Source organism: Gobio gobio (assembly GCF_949357685.1).
Source record: "Gobio gobio genome assembly, chromosome: 21".
In the NCBI taxonomy this organism is placed as follows: domain Eukaryota; kingdom Metazoa; phylum Chordata; class Actinopteri; order Cypriniformes; family Gobionidae; genus Gobio; species Gobio gobio.
Genome location: NC_137117.1, coordinates 8,063,854 through 8,083,332, shown reverse-complemented (window position 1 = coordinate 8,083,332; position 19,479 = coordinate 8,063,854). Strand labels below are relative to the sequence as shown.

The 19,479-nt window shown below is 43.8% G+C and overlaps 1 protein-coding gene across 1 annotated transcript in view; it reads left to right on the top strand.

Annotated features, from left to right (window-relative positions):
• The window catches only part of LOC307118021 (NLR family CARD domain-containing protein 3-like), a gene marked incomplete at its 3' end in the record, with an annotated part of 44,564 nt that extends 30,504 nt beyond the window's left edge, over positions 1-14,060 (top strand). Inside the window, exons 10-13 of the mRNA XM_079803313.1 lie at positions 2,305-2,478; positions 3,096-3,269; positions 4,416-4,589; positions 13,892-14,060. Coding sequence (XP_079659439.1) covers positions 2,305-2,478; positions 3,096-3,269; positions 4,416-4,589; positions 13,892-14,060 — 691 coding nt within the window. The remainder of the gene's footprint in view (positions 1-2,304; positions 2,479-3,095; positions 3,270-4,415; positions 4,590-13,891) is intronic.
• Between the last annotated feature and the right edge of the window lie 5,419 nt (positions 14,061-19,479).

Genomic DNA, 19,479 nt, shown 5'->3' with positions numbered 1-19,479 from the left:
CCCAGCTAAGCAATGCACACGCACCCGGCCATCCATGTGATGTAAAAGTGATTTGCGTGATTCATCAGACCTGGTCACCTTCTTCCAATAGTCCACTGTTGGCACTTTCTGCAGTGGACAGGGGTCAGCATGGGCATCCTGACTGGTCTGCAGCTATGCAGCCCCATACGCAACAAACTGCGATGCACTTTGTATTTTGACACCTTTATATCAGAACCCACATTAAATTTCTTGAGTACTTTAAGCTACAGTAGCTGGTCTGTTTGGTCGGACATCAATAAGCCTTGGCCGCCCATGACCTTGTCGCCAGGTCACCACTGTTCCTTCCTTGGAAGTGATTCTTAGAGTGGCTCTGGAGATGTTCAAGCATTCGTGTCCTCATATAGTGAGGCAGCAGAGGCTGAAAACAGTGCAAGCGTCTCACATGCATAAATTAAATTGCACGTTTCTGGCATTCATTCACACAGAGACGCTGTTCATATTTAAATAGTCTTTTTGCAGTTAGTTAGTCTAGACCCCTGTGCTTAGATAAACACAGAAGTGATGGAAAGCAGCTGCCTATTAGTGGGTACTGAATATACCCGGTACTCTGTACTACTGGTACTACAGAAATGCTGGTATCATCACATTTTCAAAATATCAGTAGTCAAGTCAAGTCAACTTTATTTATATAGTGCTTTTAACAATGCAGATTGTTTCAAAGCAGCTTCACAGTGTTAAACAGGAAAATAATGCAACAGAATTTCATTCCGCTGTACAGCCGCTCTGGAGAAAACGGTGAAGTCATCTAGCTCATTTCAATTATCATACAGAGACAATGTGGGCAGATCAGTTATTTAGTTGATGTATTTAATTTAGTTTAGTAATTCAATTTATTTGGATATTTAGTTGGAAATTTTGTGTCCCCAACTGAGCAAGCCAAGCCAAAGGCGACAGTGGCAAGGAACCAAAACTCCATCAGGTGGCATAATGGAGAAAAATAAACCTTGGGAGAAACCAGGCTCAGTCGGGGTTCCAGTTCTCCTCTGGCCAATTAATAAACAGCGTATGATTATTATTCTGGCAACTTTACAGGTCAGAGGTTATATTAGATTGGAATATTCAAAAGATCGGAGTCATCACGCCGGAGAGGGGTTTATTGAGGATGACGTGTCGATTGAACAATTAATAAATAGGAATATTCAAAAGATCGGAGTCATCACACCGGAGACGGGTTTATTGAGGATGACCTGTCTTTTAAAAATTATTAAATAGGAATATTCGAAAGATTGGAGTCATCACGCCGGAGACGGGTTTATTGAGGATGCCGTGTCAATGAGGCAATTTCAAAGAGTCTAATTGAGCCGGCCTCTGCAGACACTTCAGGAATGCGTTGGTCATGTCTATGCGCAGGTCCACCATCCGGCAACTCACTCATTCAAGTTTGTGCTGAGGAGCCGAGATGGGATCCTGGCATTCAGCAGGTGGTACAGAGTTGTGGCAGGAGGGACATAACACCTTCAAGGGGATTTCAAGACCGTGATGTTCCCTTTCATTCAGTCACATTAAATGTTATGTTGATACTGACATTATGGGGTCCCTATTGGAAAGCATCCCAACCACTGACCCTTCCCAGCACCCCATGTAAGTCAACCATACCTCCATACCTGATGGGATGGAAGGACAGAACATTCCAAGGGGAAGGATGATAGTAAGTGGGCAGAGAGGAATTATAATTTTGTTTCATTGGGATGTTTATGGGAAAATGTATTTAGATTCTAGTGATCTCAGTTTTCCTTTCCTCTTTAGTGGTATTTGTTCTTATATTTACTCATTTTCTTTTCAATGGTTTCTGATTTGTTCTCTTCTGTTTCTAGTTTACTTCTCACTATCCCTGTGTATTTAATTATCCCTGCCCTGTATTTTAGTTAATTTTTTTGGTTGTTGTCTTAGTTTCATTACTGAGCTTTTGTGCCTTCTTATTTTGGTTCCTGTGTTATTTACATAAAGTCCGTGATTATATCCTTGCCTCCTTAACTCCTTGCAAGCCGTGACAACATCAAATAAACTTTTTATTTTATTTGTTCCTATAAACTGAGACAAATACTATTTTCAGTGGTAATCAATAACATCAGAACAATCAACATGCCAGATATGCTGCTGACAGATCTTAGGTTGTATCAAATAGTTTAATTATATACCTGGAATTCCATTTCATGTAAGAAAAAAATGTATACACTTATGTGCCCTATAATTTATGGGGCACATAAGTGCTGTGGATAATTATCAAATAAGTGTGTGAAGCTTTTATCCTCCCTTCTGCAGACTGTGGGGCTGTAATATTGGAGAAGAAGGCTGTACTGCTCTGGCTTCAGCTCTAAGATCAAACCCCTCACACCTGAGAGAACTGAATCTGAACAATAATAAACCAGGATGTTCAGGAATGAAGCAACTATCTGCTCTACTGAGGGATCAGCGTTGTAAATTGGTCAAATTAATGTTAGTGCAGATGGTTTATTATATTTTCTAACCACTTTCAGGCATCCAGCCATATTTCAACAACTGTTTAATAATATGTATTACTTTATTATCAATCATTACTTTGGATTGAAAAGAATTGTTCAGTAGTGACAGAAGGTTTTTTGCAGGTTGTATGACTGCAATATTGGAGAGGAAGAGTGTGCTGATCTGATTTCAGCTCTAAGATCAAATCCCTCACACATGACAACATTGAATCTTAACTACAATGAACCAGGGGAATCAGGAGTAAAGCTACTCTCTACTCTACTGAAGGATTCACAATGTAAACTGGAGGAATTAAAGTCAGTATTCATAATTTCCTTTTTTTAAATTTATGAATAGATGTTTGATGCCACTAATGCCAAAATTACATATATAATTATACAAATGTTTTTTGGACCAACGGTAAGGATTTATTTTCAATAATTATTGTTCTATGAGAAATTTGGAAATTTCATGACTTTGATAATGGGTACATCAATGAACATATTACGTCAGTAAACATTTATGTGTAGTAAACTATATTACTTCAAATTTAATTATAGATTTTGTGTGTTAGGCTGTATGAGTGATATGTTTTCTCCATCATGCTGCAGGTTGTCTAATTGCAGTATTAAAGAGAGGGGCTGTGCTGCTCTGGTTTCAGCTCTGAGATCAAACCCCTCACACCTGAGAAATTTCGATCTGAGCTGCAATAGACTAGGAGAATCAGGAGTGAAGCAGCTATCCACTTTACTGAAAGATCCAAACTGTAAACTGGAGAAACTCAAGTGAGTGTAATTATTTATTAAATAATAATGTGTATTATCAAACAGATATTCAAATAGAAATATATCTGATTGTGTGTTCTCTCACACTCAAAACAAAACACATCTTAATTTTACACTCAAGTTTCATGATGCTTCACCAAGTTGCATGCTTTTTATGGTCTTCCTTGAGGAACTTCATGTATATGATGAAATATCTGATTATGTCCAATTAACCTTCCACATGCAGTCTCCTTATTCTTGTTAAAAAAAAGAAATTATAATACAAACACTAGCCAGTCATTAACATGAAGCCATGATGAGAAAAGATTATTTATGGTAATCAATTTATGGAATTATAAAGGACAGCAACATTTGTGTGCATGATACAATGTGATGACTCAAAAGCTATATCTAAAGTGGCATACATACCACTATTGGTCCATCAGATTGATGGCTGATCCACTCAATCGAAGGTGTCGGTAGAAATTGAGCTATTAGAAGCCATTGTATGTGGTCAAGATCAACTTATCTTGTACAGCAGTGTACAATCAATGAAATTCAAAACAGCATTGAGACAATATGGCTGATCTTAACATTTGTCAAACTCCCAATGATACAAGTAATATGAAAAAATAATGACTAATGGCCAAACATGGTAAAGTTATTATGAGAAAATAAATCTATATTTATGATTCATAAGGACAAGGTATTTAAGAGTTGGTTAGATTGTACAGTGTAATTTCTTCTGATTTAATGACTGTATAAAATTACAAACCTAGTGATTTCTATGTTGTTGTTTTTTATAATTCTGTCAGTCTACCACTAAATAAATTTAGTGTAAATTGTATATCTTTTTGACAGATTTTTATAGTATACAGCAGGGTTCCTCAAATCTTACCCTGGAGGGCCAATGCGCTGCAGAGTTTAGCTCCAACCCTAATCAAACACACCTGAACATGATAATCAATGTCTTCAGGTTCATTAAAAAACTACAGGTAGGTGAGTTTGATTAGGGTTGGAGCTAAACTCTGCAGCGCATTGGCCCTCCAGGGTAAGATTTGAGGAACCCTGGTATACAGAACAACAGTGTTTATTCCGCACATTAACCACATATTATATGTCTGTACTAAATGTAAGTGTAAAGTGTTTTTTTCTCTCTCTATTGAGGCTTTGGAAATGCAGAATAGGAGGACAAGGCTGTGCTGCTCTGGCTTCAGCTCTGAGATCAAACCCATCACACTTGAGAGAAATGAATCTAAACTATAATAAACTAGATGATTCAGCAGTGAAGCTTCTTTCTGATCTATTGCAGGATCCACACTGTAAAGTGGAGACACTACTGTAAGTGTATTTTATATCATGTATTAAAGACAAATTTGGTCAGGTCTTTTTATATTACTTTTTCACTTTCAATCTGTGCATTGGTTGATCATGCAAAGTTTTTTGCTTTTGTTTCTTTTGTAACTAATTGAAATATAATAATAATAATTTTTTACATTTATATAGCGCTTTTCTAGGCACTCAAAGCGCTTTACATATAGAAGGGGGAATCTCCTCAACCACCACCAATGTGCAGCATCCACCTGGATGATGCGACGGCAGCCATATTGCGCCAGAACGCCCACCACACACCAGCTGATGGTGGAGAGATTAATCTGATTAATATACAACACTAACTTTTTATTTTTTTAAAAGTTGTGCTGATATTCACTACAAAAGAACAAATTTTAATGACTGCTTAAAAATCTATACGGTAGACTCATAAATTATTGAGACACCGATCAGGCATAACATTATGACTAATCCTAATATTGTGTTGGTCCCACTTTTGCTGCTTAAACAGCCGTGACCCGTCAAGGCATGGACTCCACTAGACCCCTGAAGTTGTGCTGTGGTATCTGGCACCAATATGTTAGCAGCAAATTCTTTAAGCACTGTAAGTTGATCAGCGGGATGGCTCCCAGTCACAAGGGGGTGCAGGAGGTCTTTTGCCTGCAATCCTCCTCCCAGTTGCCAGGGGGAAAACCATTGGCAAGGACTCTCAGTTGTACTTAACAATCAGTGTTAATGATACTCACCTGTGTTGGGCCCTATTTAAGTTTGCCTTCAGTCATTGTTTTTTGTTCAGTCTTGAGCCTACCTACCTGTGTATCCCAGTGCATTCCGTGAGTCTTTTGTGAGCCATTGTGCTTGTTTTGTTTTCCTTTTTGTGACCATTGAAAGCTTTGATGCTAGTTTTTTGTTTGTACTTTGTTTCTTTATCATTCTACAAAGTAAAAGCTACTTTGAGTTTATACCGTTCGTCTCCTTGATATTTTTGTTATTCGTCTGCACTTGGGTCTCAAAATCCTCAACCTTGAGTTAGCTCACTCAGGAAGAACATCAGCTCTGAGTCCAGGAGACCGGGGTTCTAATCCTGTTAAATACAACGTTCTATAGTTCCTGCTTCTGTATCATTACAGCAAGACTGAACCAAACGATAGAGAGTCAAGGCCCTTCATCAAATGTGGAGAGAATACTATCTGAGCTCACCAATCAAGCAACCGCTATTCAGCATCATGAACAGATGCTCGCAGAGATTCTTCAGAGGTTGAACCTTCTAGCTTTGCCTCAAAATCCTCCATCCCAGGAGGTCTCTGAGTTACCCACGCCACCTCTGGTACCTCCAATTTTTCCCCAACCTCAAACTATTCCGGCAGTTCCTCTTCTCGAGCCCAGGCTTCCACCTCCTGAGAGATACGATGGAAATACCAGGGGCTGTCGGGGCTTTATCACTCAGTGTGCCCTAGCCTTCCAACTTCAACCCAGTAGTTTTCCTACTGACAGCAGTCGAGTGGCTTATATCATCACCTTACTGACTGGAAGAGCATTGGAATGGGCTACAGCTCTCTTGGAACGTTGTTCACCATTTACTTCTAACTCTGAGCAATTCCTAGCAGAGATGAGGAGGGTATTCCATCATCCAGGAGGAGTAGTCGGAAATGACCAACGATTACTTCAACTCACTCAAGGAACGTGCAGTGTAGCAGAAATGGCTATTGAGTTCCGTACCCTGGCAGCGGAGAGTGGCTGGAATGAGCAGGCTCTTCAAGCAGCATTTCATCAGGCCCTTGCACCGGAGTTAAAAGATGAATTGGCCTTCCGAGATCCTGCATCTAACTTAGATTCTCTCATTGATGTTGCCATCCGAGTGGATAACCGAATTAGGGATAGGAGGTCTGAAAAACAACAAGACCGACTCACAGCCCAAAGCAACGTCAGTCCAGTTCAACCTGCATTCCAAACTCTTTGCACAGAGGAACCCATGCAGCTTGGCAAAAACTGCTTATCACAATCTGAACGGGACAAACGTATGCGGGAGCGGCGCTGCCTGTATTGTGGAGAACTGGGGCATTTTCGAACAAATTGCCCTGAGCTTGTGGGAAAAGAGATTTCTCGTCCAGAGAGAGGGGGGCTGAGACGAGAGAAATAACTGACCCCCGATCTTCAGCTGGCTTTTCGACGGTGATGCACTTCTCCTGGGGTAATGGTTGGCACAAGAGTTCTGCATTCATCGACTCAGGTGCTGCTGGCAATTTCATGGACAGTACTCTGGCCAAGAGCTGGAAGGTACCACTCATAACTCTCCAGGATCGGCTCACGATAACCTCCTTAGACAACAGACCTCTGGGGTCCGGCCAGGTAACACACTGTACCATTCCCATTTCAGTTGAAGTAGACTCTCATCAAGAATCACTGTTTTTTTTAATCATTGACACACCCGAGTTCCCAGTTATTCTTGGTTACCCTTGGCTAATTTCTCACAATCCTCAGATTGACTGGCCAACTAGCCGTTTCACCAGATGGAGGTGTGCATGTCCAACGGCTGGAATTCGTTCATCTCCTGATTCTTTTTTGGGGCCTAAACGACAACTCGGGATCCAGCATGAGTCTAATATGCCAAGAACTAAGGTACTAGCCGTTCCTCAGGTCAAACTTACACCCCCTGCTCTGGTTGTTCCTTCTCCTGACCTATCTCGAGTTCCTCAGGAATATGTTGATCTCCAGGATGTGTTTAGTAAGTCGCGGGCCGATACTCTTCCTCCTCACCGACCCTATGATTGCGCCATTGAGTTGCTGCCAGGAACTTGCCCTCCAAGAGGTAGACTTTTCTCGTTGTCAGCTCCAGAGAGGTCGGCAATGGATGAGTACATTCAGAAGGCACTAGAGAATGGATTTATTCGGCCTTCCACGTCACCTGCAGGGGCTGGCTTCTTTTTCGTGGGTAAAAAGGATGGAGGTCTTCGGCCATGCATTGACTATCGTGGCCTAAACAACATCACAGTAAAGAATCGATATCCACTGCCACTGATGGCCACAGCTTTCGAACTCCTCCAGGGCGCTACCATCTTCACTAAGTTGGACCTCCGGAATGCGTACCACCTGGTGAGAATCCGGGAGGGGGATGAATGGAAGACGGCTTTCAACACCCCTACTGGGCATTACGAGTATCAGGTAATGCCCTTCGGGCTAGCTAATGCCCCGGCCGTCTTCCAAGCCCTTATTAATGATGTCCTGAGAGAGATGTTGAACCAATGTGTGTTTGTTTATCTCGATGATATCTTAATATTTTCCCAGAGTTACGAAGATTACATTCAACACGTTCGGCAAGTTCTATCTCGTCTGCTCATGAACAACCTCTTTGTCAAACTGGAGAAAAGTGAGTTTCATGTCACTACTGTCTCTTTCTTGGGTTTCATCCTTTCATGTGGCAGTGTGCAGATGGATCCTAGCAAGGTTCGTGCAGTCCTGGAGTGGCCCCGCCCTGATTCATTGAAACAAGTCCAACGCTTCCTGGGTTTTGCCAACTTTTATAGGAGATTTATTCAAGGCTTCAGTTCCATTGCAGAACCTCTCACAGCTCTCACCAGGAAGTCTGGCACACCCTTCCAGTGGACCGAGAAGGCTAACCAGCCATTTGAACAACTCAAACGGCTATTAACTTCAACTCCCACATTGACTCTACCAGATCCTGAGTTACCGTTTATTGTTGAGGTGGACGCATCAGATGTTGGTGTGGGAGCCGTTCTATCCCAGAGAATGACTAGGGATAATAAACTCCATCCTTGTGCCTTCTTTTTTCACGTCGGCTGACAGCAGCGGAGAAGAATTATGATATTGGGAATCGGGAGCTGCTGGCGGTTAAGATGGCATTGGAGGAATGGAGGCACTGGTTGGAGGGGGCAAAACACCCATTTCTGATATGGACAGACCACAAGAACCTCACCTACATCCAGGGAGCCAAAAGGTTGAATCCTCGCCAAGCTCGGTGGGCCCTTTTCTTTAACCGTTTCGACTTTGTCCTCTCTTACAGACCCGGTTACAAGAATATAAAGCCCGATGCTCTGTCAAGGCAGTTCGAGTCACAGGGAGAAAAGGACTGTTCGGAACCCATCATACCAAGGTCCAGAGTGCTGACAGGCATCCAATGGGACTTGGAGACGGCAGTACGAAAGGCTCAACATCGCCAACCTGACCCAGGTAATGGCCCATCGGGTCTCCTCTTTGTGCCAAACACCATCAGGTCCAAAGTACTGCAGTGGGGTCATGCCGTACCTTCACCCTGAAGCGGATCCAATCTAAGTTCTGGTGGCCCAACATGGGGACTGATATCCGGAGATTTGTTGCTGCATGTTCCACTTGCGCCCAGAATAAGGAACCTAGAACCCTCCCTCAAGGTAAACTACATCCCCTCCCTATCCCGAGACAACCTTGGTCCCACATATCCATGGATTTTGTTAATGGCCTACCCAACTCTCAAGGTAACACAGTGATTCTTGTAGTAGTCGACAGATTTTCTAAGGCATGTCATCTCATTCCCACCTCTAAAATTCCTACAGCAGGCCAGACGGCAGAACTTCTCATGCAACATGTCTTTAGAATTCATGGTTTTCCTCAGGATATGGTCTCTGATCGGGGTTCCCAGTTTACCTCAAGATTCTGGAAGGCTTTTGGACGTCTAATCGGTTCCACCATCAGCTTGTCTTCAGGGTTTCATCCCCAATCCAATGGTCAGACAGAGAGAGTGAACCAGGAGATTGAGAAGACCCTCAGGTGTCTTGTTTCGCACAACCCGAGCACATCGAGTTCCCAGCTGGTCTGGGCGGAATTTGCCCATAACACTCTCCATCACTCATCATTGGGTATGTCTCCATTTGAATGCCAGTTTGGGTTCCCTCCCTCTCTATTTTCTGAACAGGACGTACAAGCACAGGTTCCAGCAGCGGCCCAGTTAGTCCAGAGGTGCCGGGGGATCTGGCGGAGAGCTCGGGCAGCCCTGTTAAAGTCGTCCCAGGAACAACAGAAACAGGCCAATCGACGTAGACGGATAGGTCCATCATTCCGTCCTGGACAGAGGGTGTGGCTTTCAACTAGGAATCTGCCATTGCGCCTCGAGTCACAGAAACTTGGTCCTAAATACATTGGACCTTTCAAAGTTCTCAAGAAAATAAACCCGGTTTCTTACCGACTCCTATTGCCCAGGTCCATGCGCATACACCCCACATTCCATGTCTCATGCCTCAAACCTGTCATCTACTCTCCTTTGTCTCCTGTAGGTAGACTACCTCCAGTTCCTCGGATGGTGGAGGGGCAACGTGTTTACTCCGTGCAGAGATTATTGAACATGCGCAAAGTACGGGGAGGGGTCCAGTATTTGGTCGACTGGCAGGGCTATGGTCCAGAAGAGCGCTCGTGGGTACCAGCTAGAGACATACTGGGACCGGACCTCATCAGGGACTTCCACAGACAACAGTCGAACAGCACTAAGAGGAACGTCAGAAGCCGTTCATCAAGAGGGGGCTCCTGTAAGACTTTACCCAGCAATACTACTTCCAACAGCTATAACTGCCATGATCAGCGGTATGGCTCCCAGTCACAAGGGGGCGCAGGAGGTCTTTTGCCTGCAATCCTCCTCCCAGTTGCCAGGGGGAAACCATTGGCAAGGACTCTCAGTTGTACTTAACAATCAGTGTTAATGAAACTCACCTGTGTTGGGCCCTATTTAAGTTTGCCTTCAGTCATTGTTTTTTGTTCAGTCTTGAGCCTACCTACCTGTGTATCCCAGTGCATTCCGTGAGTCTTTTGTGAGCCATTGTGCTTGTTTTGTTTTCCTTTTTGTGACCATTGAAAGCTTTGATGCTAGTTTTTTGTTTGTACTTTGTTTCTTTATCATTCTACAAAGTAAAAGCTACTTTGAGTTTATACCGTTCGTCTCCTTGATATTTTTGTTATTCGTCTGCACTTGGGTCTCAAAATCCTCAACCTTGAGTTAGCTCACTCAGGAAGAACAGCAGCTCTGAGTCCAGGAGACCGGGGTTCTAATCCTGTTAAAGACAACGTTCTATAGTTCCTGCTTCTGTATCATTACACATCCACATGGATGGAAGGACCCAAAGCTTGCCAGCAGAACGTTATCCAAAGTATTACACTGCCTCCCGTCAGCTTGCCTTCTTCCCATAGTGCATCCTGGTGCCATGTGTTCCACAGGCAAGTGACACATACGCACCTGGCCATCCACGTGATGTAAAAAAAAAAACGTGATTCATCGGACCAGGCCACCTTCTTCCATTGCTCCGTGGTCCATTTCTGATGCTCAAGTGCCCACTGTTGTCACTTTCGGCAGTGGACAGGGTCAGCATGGGCACCCTGACTGGTCTGCGGCTATGCAGCCCCATACTCAACAAACTGCGATGCTCTTATCAGAACCAGTATTAACTTCTTGAGCAATCTGAGCTACAGTAGCTCATCTGTTTGAGCCAGCCTTCACACCCCACGTGCATCAACGAGCCTTGGCCGCACATGACCCTGTTGCCAGTTCACCACTGTTCCTTCCTTGGAGCACTTTTGATAGACACTGACCACTGCAGACCGGGAACACCACACAAGAGCTGCAGCTTTGGAGATGCTCTGTCCCAGCCGTCTAGCCATCACAATTTGGCCCTTGTCAAAATCACTCAAATCCTTATGCTTGCCAATTTTTCCTGCTTCTAACTCATCAACTTTGAGGACAAAAGTCCATGCTGCCGAATACACTCACCTAAAGGATTATTAGGAACACCATACTAATACTGTGTTTGACCCCCTTTCGCCTTCAGAACTGCCTTAATTCTACGTGGCATTAATTCAACAAGGTCCTGAAAGCATTCTTTAGAAATGTTGGCCCATATTGATAGGATAGCCTCTTGCAGATGATGGAGACATCCAGGGCACGAAGCTCCCATTCCACCACATCCCAAAGATGCTCTATTGGGTTGAGATCTGGTGACTGTAGGGGCCATTTTAGTACAGTGAACTCATTGTCATGTTCAAGAAACCAATTTGAAATGATTCGAGCTTTGTGACATGGTGCATTATCCTGCTGGAAGTAGCCAACAGAGGATGGGTACATGGTGGTCATAAAGGGATGGACATGGTCAGAAACAATGCTCAGGTAGGCCGTGGCATTTAAACGATGCCCAATTGGCACTAAGGGGCCTAAAGTGTGCCAAGAAAACATTCCCCACACCATTACACCACCACCACCAGCCTGCACAGCGGTAACAAGGCATGATGCATCCATGTTCTCATTCTGTTTACGCCAAATTCTGACTCTACCATCTGAATGTCTCAACAGAAATCGAGACTCATCAGACCAGGCAACATTTTTCCAGTCTTCAACTGTCCAATTTTGGTGAGCTTGTGCAAATTGTAGCCTCTTTTTCCTATTTGTAGTGGAGATGAGTGGTACCCGGTGGGGTCTTCTGCTGTTGTAGCCCATCCGCCTCAAGGTTGTGCATGTTGTGGCTTCTCAAATGCTTTGCTGCATACCTCGGTTGTAACGAGTGGTTATTTCAGTCAAAGTTGCTCTTCTATCAGCTTGAATCAGTTGGCCCATTCTCCTCTGACCTCTAGCATCAACAAGGCATTTTTGCCCACAGGACTGCTGCATACTGGATGTTTTTCCCTTTTCACACCATTCTTTGTAAACACTAGAAATGGTTGTGCGTGAAAATCCCAGTAACTGAGCAGATTGTGAAATACTCAGGCCGGCCCGTCTGGCACCAACAACCATGCCACGCTCAAAATAGCTTAAATCACCTTTCTTTCCCATTCTGACATTCAGTTTGGAGTTCAGGAGATTGTCTTGACCAGGACCACACCCCTAAATGCATTGAAGCAACTGCCATGTGATTGGTTGATTAGATAATTGCATTAATGAGAAACGGAACAGGTGTTCCTAATAATCCTTTAGGTGAGTGTATATCCAACCTACAAACAGCTGCCATGATGACAACGAGAAGACCAGAGTCAGAAGATTGTAGTGAGTGAGTTGGGCTGTAGGGGAGGAACAGGTAACAAAGATAGGGGGAAGCCAAGCATGCAAAGATTTAAAAGTGAGCAGGAGAATTTTGTATTTAATGCAATATACCACTGGGAGCCAGTGGAGATTGTACAAAATTGGGGTGTGAACAAACACAGTGTTCAAAAACATCCTAATGAAAACCTGGTCCAGAGCCACAAACTGACAAAGCGGAAAGTGTCTAAGCACCTTGAAAGTACTATTACAAATACACCGATCTCATTTGCTGTATAATGGAATTATGAAAGTTGTGCCAATGGAATGATGATTTGTTTCTGATTCTCTCTGCAGGATGTCTGAATGCAGTATTACAGAAGAAGGTTGTATTGTTCTGGCTTCAGCTCTGATGTCAAACCCCTCACACCTTAGATTCCTCAATTTGGGCAATAATGAACTAGGGCACTCAGGAGTGAAACAGATCTCTAATCTACTGCAGAATCCACTCTGTAAACTGGAGAAGCTATGGTGTGTGTTATCATATTATTGTGATATTATGGTTATATATCTGAAGTGCAAATATCAACTATAGAATTGAGAAGCATGCATCCAATAAAAGCATGCACTGTGATGAGGTGACCACCATTTTACAAACATGCCTTTCTTTGATTTCTCTGTCCTCACATCATCTTTGTGTTATTAATTTGTATCCTAAGAAGGACTAGGTTTGACGCAAGGAAAGGAAGCGTGAATGCATAAATTTAGAACATTTTTCTTTTACCAACAAATACACAAAAGCACATACAAACATAGATAGAAACATGATGTAAATTCATAAAGACATTGAATGATTATCTAACTGTTAAAGTGTAGGGAACACCTTGCCATGTAATGCAACATAGAAAAGGTGCATACAGGTGTTAATAATAATGTGGAAAAGGTGAGCAAATACACACCATGATAAAACAGCCCACAGTTTAAAAGATGCTGGTTGTCAATTGTTGTCTTCAGCCTTTAGAATGCATATGGTTAGAATGCCAAAAAATCTTGTGCATCTGTGTTAGTTGTATGTTGAAGTTCATATGTACAGTTCGTGTGATATACTAGATTACTATAATCTTGCAACAGAGTAAGATTGTTAAAACAATATTCCTAGTTATTCCCATGGACAGCATCTTTGGCAGACTGCCAATTATCAGTTCTTACACATACTGTAAAGATGTTACTGAAACTGATTAAATCTGTTATCGGTAAACCATACATGCACACTCACTATCATGTTTACATGTGAACTTGAGAAATTGTTGTTTATCTACACTCTATGCAGGTTGTCTAACTGCAGTATCACAGAGGAGGATTGTGTTGCCCTTGCTTCAGCTCTGAGATCAAACCCATCACACCTGAGACAACTGAATCTAAGTAAGAATAAACCAGGGGACTGTGGAGTGAAGCTGCTTTATGATCTGCAGAACAATCCACACTGTAAACTACAGTGAGTTTCATTTCATGTTTATATGTATTTGTTTAATATATACTTCCAAAATCAACTCCAGAGTTTCAGTGCCATAGAACTGAATGATCTACCACTTATTAATGAGAGACAAAAGTGTGGTAGAGTAAGTCGTTTCGAGTCAGATGTCAGATCTGCACTGTAAATGGTTACAGAGAAAATCTGGACCTCATAGACTAAACCACTAATCCCAGGGCTCCAGTCCTGGGGACCCACCGCTCTGCATATTTTTGCATTTATTAATTCTTTAATAAACACACCTGGTTCAGATCATCAGCTCATTAGAAAGCTCTATTAACATGTGAGAGAATCTACATCTACAGGTGAAACTCAACAAATTAGAATATCATGCAAATGTTCGTTTATTTCAGTAATTACATTTAAAAGGTGAAACTATTATATTATATAGACTCATGCCATGCACAGTAAGATATTTCAAGCCTTTATTTGTTATAATTTTGATGATTATGGCTTACAGTTTATGAAAACCCCAAATTAAAAATTGTAGAAAATTAGAATATTCCATGAAATCAATAAAAAAAGATTTTAAATACAGAAATGCCCTCTGAAAAGTATGACCATGCATACATACTCAGTACTTGGTTTAGGCCCCTTTTGCATGAATTACTGCCTCAATGCGGCATGGCATGGATGCTATCAGGCTGTGGCACTGCTGAGGTGGTATGGAAGACCAGGATGCTTCAACAGCGACCTTCAGCTCTTCTGTATTGTTCGGTCTCATGTCTCTCATCTTTCTCTTGGCAATGCCCCATATATTCTCTTGAACCAGGTTTTGGTACTTTTGGCAGTGTGGACAGGTGCCACTGGAAAATTAAAGGAAGCATGAAGTGCTCTAAAATGTCCTGGTAGACGGCTGTGTTGACTCTGGACTTAATGAAGCACATTTGAATGGCCTTTTCCTGACAATCCTCTCCAGCCTGCGGTCATCCCTGCTGTGCACCTGTTGTGCACCTTTTTCTTCCACATTTTTCCCTTCCACTTAACTTTCTATTAATGTGCTTTGATACAGCGCTTTGAGAGCATCCAACTTCTTTTGCAATTAACTTTTGAGGCTTTCCCTACTTGTGGAGGGAGTCAATGAAAGTTTTCGGCACAACTGTCAGGTCAGCAGTCTTCCCCATGATTGTGAATTCTATTGAACCAGACTGAGGCCACATCCACACGAAGCCAGAGCTCCCCCCCCCCCCCGTCTCAAGAAATACAGTATCCACATACACGAAACCACTGAAACTGACTCAAAACGATGTATGCCAGGCCAGTATGTGGCGCTGTAATTCTGTCACAGAAATACACTAAAAACAGATAAGAAGAGTTGTGGCTAGAAGGGGTACAGCAACGGTCAGAAGTGAGGCAAAAGCTCATGATAAAATAACAATAAATACATTTGATTGTGTTTTATCAATGCCTACACCTACCCTAACCCTAAACTAATGTAAAATAATAAATGATGCATAAATAATGCATACAGTAATTCAATGACACAATACATTTTATGTGCGCATGGCCAGTGCCCGTAGCTGTATCCCTTCTAGTCTTTACCGTGCAGGACATGGTGTGATGACATCACCGTTTTACAAAATACACCGATTGGCTGTACACACGATAATGCTAGAATATCATTTCAGATTTATCCACCCGGTTTCAAAAAATATTGGTTTCAGGCTCCCAAAACGGCGGATCTGTGTGGATGAAACACTATTGTGCTAAACATTTTTTACGTGTAGCCACAGCTAAACGCATACACACTCCGTGTGGACGGGCCTGAGAGACCATTTAAGGGCTCAGGAACCCTTTGCAGGTGTTTTGGGCTAATTAGCTGATTAGAGTGTGACACTTTGAGCCTACAATACTGAACCTTTTCGCAAAATTCTAATTTTCTGTGATTTTGAATTAGGTTTTTATAAATTGTAAGCCATAATCATCAAAATTATAACAAATAAAGACTTGAAATATCTCACTTTGCATGTAATGATTCTATATAATATATTAGTTTCACCTTTTAAGTTTAATTACTGAAATAAAATAACTTTTGCACAATATTCAAATTTTTCGAGTTTCACCTTTATACCCTCATTAACTATTCCCTACATTACTATGGTTTCGGACACCACTACAAATGACTGTGCCCTATTTAAGGTTATAGGGGGTGATTTCAGACACAGCCGGAAAAAAAAACTGTTGGGTTAACCCTTAAATGCATACAAATGGGACGTCATTCACTACCCTCCTCCTCATTCAATTTTTTTTTTATTTAGACATCAACCTTCTTAGTATTCCTCAATCCAAATAACAAAATTCTGCCTGTTTTTTTTTTTGTAAAAATTTTATAGAGTTGCTAATGACCCGAGGTGTGTCAGATTGTACATATATTGTTTATGCACAATAATAATTGAATCTTTAATGACAGAATAAATGCAATTCACCTTTATTCCACAAGGTGGCAATGTCTGATACACAATGATGAAGTGACGTTTCACTCATAGTTACTGCAGACTGAAAACGAAACAATAATAAGTATAATCTGCAAAACTTGTAATGGCTTAGACTTACTGCAGAGCAAGTGCTGAAAGCAATCAAATATTAGTGTCACTGTCACTTGATTGTGGATCTGGTGAAGAAGCTGTCAGAGATGTTGAAAATGATAATGTTGAGAATATGTTTGAGATGGTGAATATGAGGCAGATAATGAATGTACTGAAATGAGCTCTGACGAGGACAGTGATGATGGTATAAAACATCTGCTCAAACTGAACCCTTCCAAGCTCCAAAGGTAACGAAATATGCTTTATTTTATTCTTCTGTAATTGTTACTCTAATATGAGGAGAGTTCTCTTTCATCATCTCGTGTTCGAGATCCACCTATGGGAAGGGCATCCGTACCTGACCTCTGCAGAAGCATCCAATTGCACCAAGTCTGACAAGACAGGCAGGAGTCAGCCAAACGTGTCAGTGAGTTACATGCACTCTCGGTTCACCCCTCGTGCATTAAATTCTCTCTGGGCGGAAATAAGGTTTTCCTTAAGCCTAATCCAGCCTTCATGCCGAAATGTTTTCCTGCGTTCACATCGGAGGTGTTGGAGCTTTCCGCTTTTCACCCTCCGCCCTTTTCCTCCGCAGAGGATCAAAGGCTGAATGCCCTGTGTCCGGTCCGTGCGTTACAGACGTATTTGGCTAGGACCAGTGCTTTCCGGAAGAGTGACCAACTCTTTGTTTCATGGGCTCCTCCCCACAAAGGGGATCCCCTGTCTAAACAATGCCTTTCACATTGGTTTGTGGACGCTATAGTTTTGGCTTACGAATCGAAGGGAGTGCAACCCCCCAGGGGGCATCAGAGCTCATTCCACGAGGGGCTTAGCCGCCTCTTGGGCTCTGTTCAGGGGAGTATCACTGCAGGATATCTGCTCTGCTGCCAGTTGGGCTTCTCCCCATATGTTTGTGCGTTACTATAGGCTGGATGTCACCAGAACCTCGGTAGCACATTCGGTCTTGGGGGTGGGGTCTTCCTGACCCTGCCTTCTTTTGTGTGTGCCACACACGTTTCATGTCCTGCTTGCACACCGCAGTTATGTGTGTGCGTCCGTTTGGTGGGTTCATGATTATGAGACGTGTCAAGCACCGCCCCCTTGGGGATGACCGTCTTTTTCTGGCTAACAGGACCTCACTGTGAGTATATTGGGCAATCAGGGAGCTGTCCATGTCTCTCCCTTAGGTGGATCTCGAACACGAGATGATGAAAGAGAACAATAGGTTACTGTCGTAACCCCGGTTCCCTTTCGTTCAGTCACTACGACGTAACGTTAGTGACTAACAAATGGGGGTTTCGCTTAGAAGCCTATCAACTTCGAGTTTAGAGAAAACGCCCAATGGCGTGCCAATGCCATGGGCATGCGGAATTTGCATACGTAACTCCGCCTCACTGCGTGAGTACATAAGGAAGTACGAGGCAATATCGCATTATGTTTCTGCTTTCGGAGCCAAGAGTACCTACCTCTTCACTCCTACAGCCTTCTGAGACTCTGTCAGCTTCTTCGAGACGAGCAGCTTTCCAGTCGGTGTTGGTGTGACGGTGCGTTCCAGTGATCGCATACTTCCTGCCTGCTGATCTGTGCAGTGGTCCGCCTGACAGCTGGTGTGTGTTTCCCTGGGCGCTTCGGCATCGACTGCAAAGTTTCCTCTCACAAAAAGAGCTTGCGCGTGGCACGTCTTTTTCAAGACGGCTCGCCCGTGCACTTTCGGGTGCGATCGATATTCCGCTGCTGTCTATGGACGCATTCACTGCTCGAGCGTGTTTGGCGTTCAACTGGGAAAAGAGCAAACTTTGCCCTGTGCAGAGGATCTCTTTTCTCGGTATGGAGATCGACTCGGTCGCCATGTACGCGCAGCTTTCGAGCGAGCGTGCGCAGTCTCTGCTGACTTTCCTCCGTCAAATCGAGAGCAAGAGTGCGGTTCCACTGAAACTATTTCAGAGGCTCCTGGGGCATATGGCATCTGCAGCCGCGGTAACGCCGCTCGGATTGCTTCATATGAGACCGCTTCAGCACTGGCTTCGCGATCGAGTCCCGAGATGGGCATGGCAGTCTGGCATGCTCCGGATCCAAGTGACTCGGGCCTGCCTACAGACGCTCACCCCGTGGTCGAACCTCAGTTTTCTCCGGGCCGGTGTGCCCTTAGAACGAGTGTCCAGGCATGTTGTCGTATCGACGGATGCCTCTGCCACGGGCTGGGGTGCCATGTGCAATGGACAAGCAGCCGCGGGCTCCTGGACAGGACCCCAGCGCCTCCTGCATGTCAATTGCCTCGAGTTGCTGGCAGTACGTTTCGCCCTGCACCGCTTCCGAGTGCTGCTGAGGGACCAACATGTACTTGTCCGGACAGACAACACGGCCGTAGTAGCGTACATCAACCACCAGGGCGGTCTACGCTCCCGCCGTATGTCTCAACTCGCCGGCCATCTCATTCTATGGAGTCAGAAGCGCCTGAGGTCCCTTCGTGCTGTCCATATTCCGGGAGTCTTGAACCACGCAGCCGACGAGCTCTCGCGGTTTCAGCCTCTCCCGGGAGAATGGAGACTCCATCCCCGGACGGTTCAGCTGATTTGGGAACAGTTCGGCGACGCACAGGTAGATCTGTTTGCCTCCCTCGACTCTTCCCACTGCAGCCTGTATTATTCCCTGACCGAGGGCACGCTCGGCACGGATGCACTGGCGCACAGCTGGCCGCGGGGCCTACGCAAATATGCGTTCCCCCCAGTGAGCCTACTCGCACAGCTCCTGTGCAAGATCAGGGAGGACAAGGAGCAGGTCCTTTTGGTCGCCCCGTACTGGCACGGCCGGACCTGGTTCCCCGAACTCGTACTCCTTGCGACAGCCATTCCCTGGCCTATT